At 48.7% G+C, this 13,476-nt stretch overlaps 1 protein-coding gene across 1 annotated transcript in view; it reads left to right on the top strand.

The window, feature by feature from the left end:
• The window catches only part of FOXO1 (forkhead box O1), a 93,628-nt gene continuing 81,614 nt past the window's right edge, over positions 1,463 to 13,476 (top strand). The window contains exon 1 of the mRNA XM_018056686.1: positions 1,463 to 2,575. Within this exon, the coding sequence (XP_017912175.1) occupies positions 1,904 to 2,575 (672 nt within the window). The 5' untranslated portion in view covers positions 1,463 to 1,903. The remainder of the gene's footprint in view (positions 2,576 to 13,476) is intronic.

Here is a 13,476-nt window from a genome sequence, read left to right as displayed (position 1 = left end):
GAAATGCCTTCCATATTCTTTCTAAAAAGAGCAAAACAAAACTTGACAAGTATTTCTTCTGCTCCCTGAGACACAAGGGCCATTGTCTTCCTTTGGCCCCCACTGATCTTGGCAGGACAGCCTGGACCTAGAGCCCAGATGGAGCGAGGTGGGGTGGGATGGGAGGGGGCAGTGATTGACACGCGGGACAAGCAGCCTAAAGCAACACCTGGGAGTGGGGCAGGGCTTCGCCTCAAGCCTTTGGTTCTGTCCCCTGTTAGGTTTTCACCTCTCAACGTCTCAGCACTTGCGTTCTAAATAGCAAAGCAATGACAAGCAAACAATCGAATTTAGTGTAAGTCAGTAATAAAGTGACAAGGCTCTTCCTAAGTGCTCTCCTCTGACCCCGCCTTCCCCGTCGTCCCGGACTGACTCAGTGGACAGTCTGAGGTTCCTGCCCAGGGGAACAGGTTCCCACGGAGGGCACGAGGGTTGAGGCTGCCTTCAGCTCTGAGGATGCGTGTGCAGGAGCAATCGTCTTCGGCCGGGGCCGAGCCCCCGTGAACCCGGCTCCGGGCGGCTCGTCTGGCCAACGGCGCCCCCCACCGCCAACCCCCCCACTAGTCTACACCGACCGCCGAGGCTCAGCTCGCGGGTGCGGAAAGGTGGGTTCCCGGCGCTGCGGCGGCGGCTGGGTCCTCCCGGCCGACTCGGCAGTCAGAGCCCGGGCCCCGCGCGGAGGTGGGGACAAGCGTGTGTGCGGCCCGCGCCCGGGGCCGGAGAACTCGACACATCGCAGGGAAAGGAAAAAAAAAAAAAAAACAACCAACCAAACCAAACAAAAACAAAACCCACCGACTTGCCCACGTTTCTCTGCAGAGAAATCGTGGGCGGAGTCGAGAGGGGTCGAGTGAGCAGAACTCCGACGAGGCCTCCTCCGCCCGCCCACGCACCCACCCACCCGGCGGCCCCCTGAGCGCTGATTGTCCCCGGCCCCCGCCCGGCCCAGCTTCGGGCTCCCGAGCGCAGGTCGAGGCGAAGCGGGCGGCTCGTTCCACTCGGGCTTCCCGAGTACTCGGCTGGGCTCCTCAGTAGTAAACAAAGTGTCGCCGCCGCCTCCACGTTGGTTTGCCTCCTAGCAATCAAAACACTGAGAGGGCGAAAGACTCACAGAAACACTCGAGAATTACCAGAAAATAATAACAGAGAGCCAAAAAAAAAAAAAAAAAAAACCCCAAAAAACAGAGAGCGAGCGAGCGAGGGAGAGAGTGTGCATGTCAAATAGAAAAACACCCTACTACCCCCCACCAACCAACCCACTGCCGCCTCCCCGTGGAAAACCGAGCCCCGCCCAGGCCGGCGCCCATTGGCGGCCCGGGCGCCGCCGCCGCACTTTCATTGGTCGCAGGGGCCGTCCGTCAGGGGCGGGCCGGCGCGCGCGCCGCCGCCGCCGCCGGCGGGGGGCGGCGGCAGATCCCGTAAGTCGGGGCGGCCGCGTAGTCGCTGCTGCCGCCGCTGCCGCCGCATTCAACAGGCAGCAGCGCCGCGGTCGCGCCCGCCCGGGGAGAGCAAGCGGCCCGCGGCGTCCGTCCGTCCGTCCTTCGTTCGGCGCGGAGAGCGACGCCAGCGCTGTCGGGGCCCCGACGACTCTGGCCTGCCGTCCCGTCAGTGCAGCGGACCCGGAGGCGCCTAGATGCGGACGGAGCCGTGAAGTTAAGTTCTGGGCTCGCGCTTCCACTCCGCCGCCGCCGCGCCTCCCTCCGGGTTTCCGTCCGCTCGCTGCACCGACCTCACCCCTTCCCGCAGATCTCGGACAGGCTCTCGGCGCCCTCTCTCCCCTCGGCGCCGCCCCCCCCTGCCCGGTGCTGCGCTTTTCTCACTTCTGGGCAAGTCCCGCGGCTGGGGGAAGGGTGGGGGGGTCACCATGGCCGAAGCGCCCCAGGTGGTGGAGATCGACCCGGACTTCGAGCCGCTGCCCCGGCCGCGCTCGTGCACCTGGCCGCTGCCCCGGCCGGAGTTTAGCCAGTCCAACTCGGCCACCTCCAGCCCGGCGCCGTCGGGCGGCGCGGCGGCGAACCCCGACGGCGCCGCGGGCCTGCCCTCGGCCTCGGCGGCCGCTGTCAATGCCGACTTCATGAGCAGCCTGAGCCTGCTGGAGGAGAGCGGGGACTTCCAACAGGCGCCCGGCTCCGTGGCGGCAGCCGCGGCGGCGGCGGCGGCGGCGGTGGCGGCGGCTGCCGCGGCGGCCGCAGCTGCTGCCACCGGGGGGCTGTGTGGCGACTTCCAGGGCCCGGAGGCGGGCTGCCTGCACTCGGCGCCGCCGCAGCCCCCGCCGCCCGGCCCGCTGTCGCAGCACCCGCCCGTGCCTCCCGCCGCGGCCGCCGCCGCCGGCGGGCCGCTCGCGGGGCAGCCGCGCAAGAGCAGCTCGTCCCGCCGCAACGCGTGGGGCAACCTGTCCTACGCCGACCTCATCACCAAGGCCATCGAGAGCTCGGCCGAAAAGCGGCTCACGCTGTCGCAGATCTACGAGTGGATGGTCAAGAGCGTGCCCTATTTCAAGGATAAGGGCGACAGCAACAGCTCGGCGGGCTGGAAGGTGAGCGGCCTCCGGGCGCACGGCCGGAGCGGGAGTGGTGGGTGGGTGTCCGGGGGAGCCGGCCTCCGTCTGAGGTCGCGGCGGGGCAGAAGAGGAGGACGGGGGACGGGGGCCCGCCGGTACAAGTTCTCTTGGCTTGAAAGTGCAAGGCACGCGGGTAGCGCGTGCAGGGTGAGGGCGAGAGTGGCAGAGGTGGGTCGTGGGCTTGCCCCGGACCCGTCGAGGGGGGCGGGGGGCAGGAATGAGTGTGTGTGCGCGCGCTCTAGTGAAAGTTGGAGCCGGACAGGGAAGGGGCTCGCTGGGACCAGAGCGGGTGAGAAAAAGGACGCCAAGAAGTGGACCTCCGAGCGGCCAGAAAAGTTCGCCCGTGAAAGAGGGGTGGGGCGGGGGGTTCACTGGGAACGGCACCCCCTCGGCTCGCGCGGACTCCAGCCGCTGCTCATATTGCCCCCCCAGGACATCAAGGGTGAGGGCGGCTCTGCGCCGCCCACGCGGCGCTCGTTCCCCACCCCCAAGCCCCGGGACGCCCCGCGGAGCCGTTTCCGCCGCGCGGGGCGGAGGAGGGCGCGGCGATGGGGGCCTCGGAGCCCCGCCGCCCGAGAACGGAGCTGCAGGTGGAGGGTACAGGCAGGGCGCCAGCCAGGAGGTCCGTGGGGCCGAACGCGCCGTTTTGGGAGGCCAGCGTGCATTTTGTTTTGTTTCGATTGCGTTTCGAAGTGGCCTCGAGTGCCGGGGGCCGGGCGCACCCAGCCAGAGGTAGCGCCTCCGACACGTGCGAAGGGGCGGCCACCGCCGGCGAAGCGCCGGCGCCGGGCCGCGCGGGGCGAGCTAAAGTTCAAGTATGACCCTCGGCGGGGGCGGGAGCTGGCGACGGCGAGGGAGGGGCCGCGGGCGCAGGAAGCTTGCGCCTTTAAAGGGCCAGCGCGTTCTGGCCGCGCGCGCCGCCGGGCCCGGGCCGCGGGGCGGCGAGGCCAGCGCTTCTCCGCGCCAGGAAGTGCCCCGCAAACTTGGCCTCGCCCTAGGTTCACGGCCTTTAATTAGGCACAGAGAGGCTCCCCTGGATTCCCGGGGCTGGGAACATGTGTCCTCTGTTGCTTTTCCGTCGTAGCACGGAGGTGCAGATCCGAGAGGCAAGGCAGGGGGCTTTGAGACCAGTGTTTTGGGAGAGTTGCAGTGGAGGTTCGAATCTAGGGAACCGGAGGAACCTCCTGCATCGCCGGAGACCCTGTAGATGAAGTGCCTCTGGCCCTTTTTGCCTTTCTGGAGAGAGAGAGACTGATACCCACCAGGAGAGACCCTGGAGGGGGCAGGTTCATCCCTACCGAGAGGTGGAGAAGGCCCTGGGGTGCTCAGGGGAGGCCGACCGGCCTTCCGTCCGCCCTGCGGCTTCCAGGATCTGGCAGTTCCTCAGTGTCACAGGCGAAAGGATGGATGTGGAGGTTCTGTAGTTGATGTAGCCTCCTTCCTCACTCCTCATCTGGACTGTACTGCGTAGTATTTTTCTTTGCTGCGCACTTGTTACACCAAGGTGGTTTTACATACAGTGTCATCCCAGTGGTTAATGTGTGTCGGAAAGGTTAAGTTAATCACATCGTATTGAAACTCGTGGAGAAGGAGCCAGGATCTTATTTCTTCCGAAGTGTGTTTTGGAGTAAAAGCCTCACAGATAATCTCATTCATTACTAGGAATTACATGCAATTTTACCAAGTGCTTCTAAAAGGTAGAGCCTCTGTACTTTATGCGCGGTGTATATTATTTTAAGTTAGAGGATGCCTGCCAAATTCAGTTTTACTTTAATATTTGAATTTAAGTACTTGACATTTATCAATTCTACTTGAGCTCTTATAAAGCATTTCCCATTCAAAAAAACCTTTTTTTTTTTTTTTTAAATCATTCGGAGTACGGTATGTACTTAACACCGTTTTTGCATGTCCTTGGAAATGGATACAGCCTACTTCAGCTTGTTGGAGTGCCTTTCTTTGAAGATAGGGGAAGGCAAAGTTTGGGAATTATTTTTAGTTTCGCCTCTCATATGGCCTTAAGTCAAGACATTCTTAAACTAGAAATATAACTTAAATGTTTTTAGTTTTTTTTAAGTGCTTTAAAAATAAAAGATTCTAAGGCTAAAATCAACCCCCCCAGCCATTTATATTAGGTTCTTGTTTTAATTTTTTTCCCCAAATGCAATTATAATTTAAAAGTACTGCTTAAAGCTGGAAGATCTGTTAAATGTTAGTAAGAATTATTGGTCCAGAATTAGAGGCCCAGTGGCAGCTCCCTGCAGTTGCAGCTCGTAGAACCTCGTGGGCTTTGGGAGGGAGCAGGCTGCCATTCTCAAGTGAGGAAATGTTTCAGGTGTATCAGTCAGTTGGTGTAAGTCAGATTACAGCAAGTGCATTTTCACTTTGAGTAAAAGAGTATTTTAAGAAGAAAAGAAACAACCTGAAGTGTTTTCTAACTCATAACTCGTCTTCTGGTTGGAGTTTTCATAAAAATGAGTTACTTGTGAAAACCAAGTTTCACTCTCAGATCTGAAAGACTCGCTGTGTTTTAAAGATTCATAAAAAGGAGAAATTTTACTATGACTTTTAGCTTGAAAAAAAATTCAATTCTAAAATGCAAATCAACCCAAACTTGACTGCTTTAGGAGAGGCTGCTTTGGAACTAAGTTATTTCCTGTGATTTACTGTAGGGAATTAGATCGAATATTTAATTAAATATAGTTGGTTGTGCCTTTACTTCCTGAGGCCTGCCTGAGAATTTGAAAGTGATTTGCATAGGACAGAATAGTTGGAGAATCTGTTGAAAAGTTCAGAAACTTTTAATTTCTTAAAGACTGGTTGTATTTGTGGGATATGCGTTTGTATTTGTAGGAATGGTATGCCAAATCTTCTCTATACTTGTTTGAATATTGCTTAGAGCTGTCATAAGGCTACACACAAAGTGGAAGTTTGAATATTGCTTAGAGCTGTCATAAGGCTACACACAAAGTGGAAGCTGAGACTTTTGGAAAACCCGGGATCTTTTAAACCATGTACAGTATTTATAAATAGTGAAACTTCATTTCTATGATTTTTTTTTTTTTTCCTCTTCCCATGCAGAAAGTTTTCTAGAGCTTGGGAAGTAATATTGTGAGTTCTGGCTTTGTGTTTTGTTTTTGTTTTGAAATTATTTGAAACACTTAGTGTAGGTTAATAGCTTACTTCAACAGTAAGACCTAACAGTTGTTAAAATTGTTTTACTATGAGCTACCTGAGATAGTCTTTATTTTGGAATGAAGTTTCTTTAATTTGGTCTGTGACCTGATGGTGCATTTTTTCATAATGTTTAAATTATCGATTCTATTCTAAGGGCTTTCAATCTGCAGGTGAGTAATTTAGCCACAGAGATTCCATGGCAGGTTTGATGGCTGCTCTCTTACTGCACAATTATATTTGACAGAATCCTGTGAGGGTTATTGAAATTAACCTTAAAGAAAACCTTTTTAACAGTCAGGCGAAAATCTCAATATATGTGTTTGAGGAAAGGAGCATGAGGAAAGAGAGTTGGGAAAGGGGCTAATGCAGCAAAGTGTGGCATCTTACTTGCTATAGGCTGAAAGTCATGTGGGCCTGATGTGAACATGTCTGTGGCTGAGATGTTTTGTTCAGAAGTTCCCAAATAGATGTCAAATATGAATACTTAATTGCCCCTCATAAGAGCTTCATTTTTATTTTACTTTTGGTCTTCTGGTAAATCCTTGGGGAGATGCGGCGTGAGGGGTGACTTCTATTTTTTTTTTTTTAATGGGTGATTTTTTTGTTTGTTTGTTTTTTATTATTTTAATTTTAAAATCTTTAATTCTTACATGCGTGGGATGATTTGGGAGAATGGCATTCTAACATGTATACTATCATGTAAGAATTGAATCGCCAGTCTATGTCTGACGCAGGATACAGCATGCTTGGGGCTGGTGCATGGGGATGACCCACAGAGATGTTGTGGGGAGGGAGGTGGGCGGGGGGTTCATGTTTGACTTCTATTTTTGAATGATATTCAGCTTTTTTTCCTAAGTGACAAACATGTGAATACTAGAAAGAAGGCATTTTTAATTCTAATGTTTCATGGAAACTTGAAAAATGTTAATGTTTGTTGAGATTCTATCCCTCCCACCCCCCAGTTACTGTGAGGCATTGGCAAGGGACACAGGTATTGCCAGCTATCATGCACTGCGCGGGGACTGTTTAAGTGGGTGCTTCCCAGGTGGTGCAGTGGCAAAGAATCTGCCTGCCAGTGCAAAAAAATGTGGCTTCAATCCCTAGATCTGGAAGATCCCCTGGAGGAGGGCATGACAACCCACTCCAGTATTCTTGCCTGGAGAATCCCATGGATAGAGGAGCCGGGGGACTACAGTCCATAGTGTTGCAAAGAGTCCGACGTGACTAAGCCACTGAGTGTGCGTGTGTGTGCACACACACACACACGCACGCACCCACACACACACGTGAAGTGGGGAGGGAGAAGTGAATACTCAGCAGTTGCTTAGAACCCCTGCTAGGGAGGGCCCCAACGTTTTGCTTGCCCTTGTTCTCTAACCTCTTGATCCAAGCTCCTAAACTGCAGTTCTGGGTGACTTTCTAAGAGAACAGCTGTATTAGCCTGGAATTTCTTTGGGAAGCCTGAACTGTTTGCATTTTTCTGGAACCCTCTGGTCTTGGAAATGACCCAGTACCCTGGCATCATAGGAATTGACTCTGCTGGGGTTTTTTTTTTTTTTGGTCTTTGTGTGCCATAACTTTGGGGCTTCCTGGGATCCTCTTAGAAAGGCTCTGTAAGCCCCATGGTGATGGGAGAGAGCAGAGGAGTTTGCAGGGAAGGAGCGGATCCAGTCCTGCTTCTGCAGTTCAAGGTGTGCCTTCATAGTAAAAGTTTGCAAAGACTTGCCCAGTCCCCCACCTGCCCTGGTGCACACAGAGGTCTGAAGTTGGTAGATTGTTACTCAGTTGTGAACCAGAGAGACCAGAGGAACCTGAAAGTGTTTATTTTGGTGTGTCTGAGGGGTAAAGGCTTGTTATTTCAGTGGATACTCTGTGTACAAATGCACTCAGGTGTTGATGCAGTCTCCTTTTTTGTTAATTACCAATAAAGACCAACAATATTCAAGTCAGAGGCACAGAAAGTCTTCGAAGATAATTACTACCTTTTTTTTTTTCTGTAGTCTTATATAGAACACCAGAAACATGAAAATGCTTATTTGTACACTGGTGATTTCATATGGTTCAACCTTTAAAAAAAAAAAAACCCAGCTTCGGTTTTTCTTTTTCCACTGACATCCCAGTTTACTCCACTCAGTCTGTCTATGGTGTATGGACTTGTGGGCTAAGTGCTGAAAGTACTGAGTCTTGGGTTGAGTTATTTTTGCCACTTGGAAGGCATTTGGGTCACCTCTCTCCCCCATCCCCCTCATCTATCCTCATGTAGCTTTGCTGTAACCAAAAGAAAGAAAAGTGAGCTAGTTTCGGTATTAGGCCCAATAAAATTGGAAAGCTAAATCTGCAATTCTCATGTAATACATGAGGATAATTTTATTAGTAGTGCAGCTAAAGAACAGTGATTATTTTCAGTCTGCGGTCAAAGTATTTTCTTCCCATTTGTTGAATGATTATTGTGTGTAAGTTGTTATATTAGAGGCATTTGATTGATAGAAAAATGACTCAGATGTGGATCCTGTAGGGAGGTTAGATGTGACATGTAATGATTATGATACGTGGTAGCATGGTTAAGTGCCTTTGAGAAAAGTGGAGTTCTGGGTTGGCCATTGAGGTGGACCTTGAAAATGGAATGTTACTCTCCCAAGGTTTCGTTATAAAATATTCTCTGCTGAAGATCATCTACCTACCATCTAGCTTCTACTTCTGGCATTTTATGGCACTTGCTCCATCGTATATTTGTCCATTGGCACATCCATCTTCCCACCAATCTTAGCTTTTAAAATTTATTTTTGGAATGATGGGTTGGCATTCATAAGGGCATGAAAATAGGGAAACACGGCTTCTCTTTGAGATGGGTATATGCTGTACATAGGGAAGGTTTGAAAAGTATAGGAAGCAGAGCCTACTGTCAGACTGAACTTGAACTTTATATACATTATAAACATAACATCAACTAAATTTTTCTATGAGATTGTATCTTTGTTTTTGTCATATAAGAAATTGTGAAAATGGGCTCACAGTCTTAGTTTTCTAAATACAATTTCTCAGAAACGTGCTCTCATGATAGAGGCCCATGGAATGCGATTTAAAGGCAGTGTGCTGCTTTCGATTTAAAAGTGATGTGCAGAATTTGGTAACGCGTGGGACAGAATCGACTTACTGTGACTAGTAGAGGTTTAGAGAATGTTGAGCTTTTTGCTTGGTTTGTTCTTTAAAATCAACTTTCATGCCCAGTGTCCTGAGGACAGAGTGATTCAAAGAAAGATGATTGAGTCTAATTCTTAGTTTTTTTTTTTTTTTATGAGAACTCTTGAAGTTAGCAGTCTTTAAATAAACCTACAGCACTTATGAGTGAAAGTTATGTTGCTTGACAGTTTAAATGTCCGTTCTCATACTAGCTAAATATTAGATATCCTTAATAACTTTCTCATTATATCTTTATCCACTAACCCAAGTACAGGATGAAGAAGGTTATAAGGAGGTGTTTCAACAGATCCAGAGGAGGTTTAATTTAGATAGACTAAACCCAAAATTGATGTCAGGAAGGTAGACATAACTGCATGAATTCGGAATACTTGGAGTGAGTCTGACTAGCCTTTTGGTGAACTAAAAGGTTTATACAGTAAAAACTCTGGCATATCAAAAGGCAGACATACAGATATATTAAAGCTTATTAGCCATTTTAGAAATGACAGGTGTTGAAATATAGGAAGCTGTTTTACTTGTGTGTTTATACCTATAGTAGCAGGCAGCACTTTATTCAGAAGACACCCTGCTTCTGGGAGGAGGACAGTGATGCAAAAATAGACCACATAGTTCACCACTGTGAGGTTTTGTTAAATGAGTAAGTTACCATCCACCTGGATGAAATAGCTTTCACAGCACACCAGGTCATCCCTCTTGTGTGATTGCTAATGATGTCCGGGTCATCTAGTCAAAAGCAACTGGGAAACGATTGGTCAGTCTTAATTGTTTCCCCCCTCTCAATTTCTGTAGATTGGGTGAGGGTGAAAATTGCTGGCCAGGTCTTGGGTCTTTTCATTCCATAAGCAGAGAGAGAGGCAAAGCATCTCCCTCTGGGCAGAGTCAGAAGTCGTTGTGGAAGTCTGTGGGTTGGCAGGTCATTTCTTCCACGGTGGCCCATTCCTGCTGACACAGAGTCATATGAGTTCTTCAGTTCTTAGTGATCGTGGGTGGCACTACTGTCTTTTGAGAAGAGAATGTTACCTCCAACTTGAACTTTCCCTGATGGCTCAGAAGGTAAAGCGGCTGTCTACAATGTGGGAGACCCAGGTTCAATCCCTGGGTCGGGAAGATCCCCTGGAGAAGGCAATGGCACCCCACTCCAGTACTCTTGCCTGGAAAATCCCATGGACGGAGGAGCTTGGTAGGCTGCAGTCCATGGGATCACTACGAGTGGGACACGACTGAGCGACTTCACTTCACTTCACCTCCAAAGCACATGGCCCATGGGTGTGTGTGACCTGACATGTTCTCTTGCCTCTGACAGGTCCTGCTCTTCTCGAACCCTCGCCAGCCACATGCATGGAGATGCCCAAGCTGCCACCTTTTTGGCTGTGACTTGGTTCTATAATCTCTGCATTGGCCTTTGACCTAAAAAGAAAGTCTTTTTCTGCCTTGATTTTCTCCCCTAGATGATATTTGTCTTAATTGTAGCATCGTTCTTTGTGTGGCTGAAGTGACAGACCTGATCCTAGTACTAAACCCCGTGATCTTAACAGCTTTGGAGGTGCTGTCCAGCTCACCTTATTAAAAGCAAAGCTGTCCTGAGAAAGAGGGTGGCAGAGCTGGTGGTCTGTGTCCATTTGTTTTTCCCTCATTTGATGAAGCTATTTTGATGAAGGCTATTTCTCAATTGCCTTTCCTTCTGAATCTAGAAAATGGGTCATGGTTTTGTGAATCTTTTCTTTTATTAAATTAGAGATTTGGTAAGAATCAGGATCAGGTGGCTCAGTGGTAAAGAACCCGCCTGCCAATGCAGGAGATGTGGGTACAATCCTGGGGTTGGGAAGATCCCCTGGAGGAGGAAATGACAACCCACTCCAGTATTCTTGCTTGGGAAATCCCTGGACAGAGGAGCCTGGTGCGCTGCAGTCCACGGGGTTGCAAAGCAGGCACGCACAGTCAGGGTTTGAGAAGAAATGTTTTTCTGTTTGCGGCTGTGACCCTGAGTTGTTACACAGCTTGCCTTTGCACTGCTAGTGAGGGGCCTACATGATTGGTTTGCTGAGTTAAAAATTTGAAAGTAGCTAAAGGAACCTGATTTCAGGAAGGGGGAGGGGACCTCAGTGGTTGTGTTTTGTACCTGCAGTAAAAAACTCTCAAAGAGCGTGATTAACCCCCTCTTATTTGGACTCAAGCCAAGACAGAGGCCTGCCTAGTGAAGGAAGGAGGAAGAGGAGAAGGAGGCACTTAGCTTTGCCTCTTTGCACTGCCCCCTTCCCATATCAGTGTTCCTATTTTAATTAAAAAATAAGTGCTTTCCTCCACCAATAGCATGCCTCAGAAGCCTGCCATGTAGGTGGCTTGAGGGGAGACCTCTCTTGTCCGAATGAGAAGTGCCTGCCCACAGAATGAGGTGGCAGTATGTTTGTAGTGATGCTGAGGGTAAGTGAAGAGGGTCTACCTGAAAACAAATGCATTTGAATTTCAGGTCCAATTTGGAGAGACAAAAATTGAATTATGTTAATTCTTAGACTTGTTAATATTGTGTGCCCTTCAAAGCTAAAAAAATGACCACATAAATATCTGGAAATGGTCTACAGAAGTAAATATATATCATATCTCAGACAGTTTGGTTGTTTGGAAGCAAGGTAAAAGGAAATGGTTTGCATATGGTTTAGCCAGAGGGTCTTATTTTGGCAGATTCTTGAGACAGTGGATTTCATTGCACTCCTATTTTGACATGAATTTTTGCGGTTATTCCTTAGTGTAGGGTTGCAGCGAGATAGGTGGATTTGAGATGTTCTTTATAATGTTTAATTTTCAGGGTCATCAATTTGTCACACCAGTGAGGGTTCCTTGTCAGGTTTCAGCCCGCCAATACTGTGATTTGAATACTGGAGACACCCAGACACCTTAAAGGCAGGCGTTGCATTACCTGTCTGCTCCGCAAGGCTAGCCTTGAAGGGGTCGGAGGGGGAGGTAGCCAAGGGGAACTTGCTGAACTTGTAAGTCTCAGCTGAGGTTGTTTGTATACCGGATAACCTAGCTGGCTGCACCTCTCTAAACTTGAATGTAAACCTTTTTTCTCTGGATGGGTAGGTATGCATGCCGTGGTGAAATTTACATGCAATGAATATGAAAGAATCCTGTGGACCCTCAGGACTGAGAGAGTTCTCTATGATCTGTGCGACTGTATCGGTCTCTCTCCCTCAGCCTTTTGGAATTTAATTTTCTCTCTGGTGGCCCATTGTGACATTTGCATGCACTGAATGTGAAAGATGCCTGTACTCCAACTCTTGTTACCCACAGTGATTTCCTGAACCCTTTAGAATTCCTGGAGTAGAATTACTTAACGTAGGGCCTGGGTTTATATTTATTATACGTATTTGCATTAATGTGCAGGCTTTCAGGTTATGATGGAACCCTGATGTTACGCACAGTATTCGGTGACCTGTTTTAGAAGAGGGTCACTCTGATGGTTTTTATTGTTGTTTTTATTATCTTCTGAAACACGTGGGATAATTAAAAAATTAATGCTAAAGAAAGGAATTTTCTAGAGTTGGAAATTCCTGTAATGAGGCATGTCTTGATGCAGTTTACATCCTCTTTTTTTGTTTCTGTAATGAGTACTTCTCCAGCTGCGATCCTCCTGCTCTGTTGTAGCCCTGTCATATTATATTCCAGTATTCTTGGTGTTTCCTTGAAGTGCTCTATATTTCTTGAAATGCCATTTTGATACTTTTGATAATGAATTGTACCAAGAACATTTTTTTTTAAAATGCAGAAGTCACTTTATTAAATAAAATTTTAGAAGCATGATTGTCAGAAGCTTCCAGAATTCCTTTGCCCATGCTTCAGTGTTTAGGTGGGTCCTTGTGCTGGGAGGCTAGTCTCCCTGTCTGTCACCATCCTTTCAGAGGCTGCCCTTCCTCATGGTCTTTTCAGCCTGAATTTCTCACTGTGGTGTCTGAGTCTAGTCAGTATTAAATTAACCTGTTGGCTGAGTTGAGTTACAAGCCATTTGGTGTGAATAGTTTGAATATTAAGTCTGTGCCCTTGCATTCCTTGGTGTGATTGCTTTATTTTGCGCTGAAGGGTAGGGAATAGAGAATAAAATGGAGGGAATATTGATATGGAGGCAGCTCACATTTATGCTGAGTAGTTTTTTCTGAACGAACAGTAGGTACATGTTTGAAGTCAGTTCCAGACCTTACTGCCTTCTGATTGCATGCCTTCTAAATTATCTTTCTTTGAAAAAAATTAAAAATACTGATTATTGTGCCATGTGCTCCCATCGAATAGTGTACACTGTCTTGAGTCCCTTGAAATGCTGAATGTGTTCCTAGAAGGAATTCCTGCTTAATTTCTTTAGTGATGAAATTAATGGAGACATTTTAATCAAAGACAAGCTGTTGATGGCTATGTCCTTAGACTACCCATTACCTCTGCCTGTATTTATGTGTAAAAGCCAAGAAGAGAAAAGGGAAAACACATTCAGTCCTGGAAGTCTTAGAGCTGAGATC

This window comes from Capra hircus, chromosome 12 (assembly GCF_001704415.2).
Source record: "Capra hircus breed San Clemente chromosome 12, ASM170441v1, whole genome shotgun sequence".
Classification (NCBI taxonomy): Eukaryota; Metazoa; Chordata; class Mammalia; order Artiodactyla; family Bovidae; genus Capra; species Capra hircus.
Note: the sequence above shows the minus strand (reverse complement) of the source record. Positions and strands in the feature narration are given on the sequence as shown.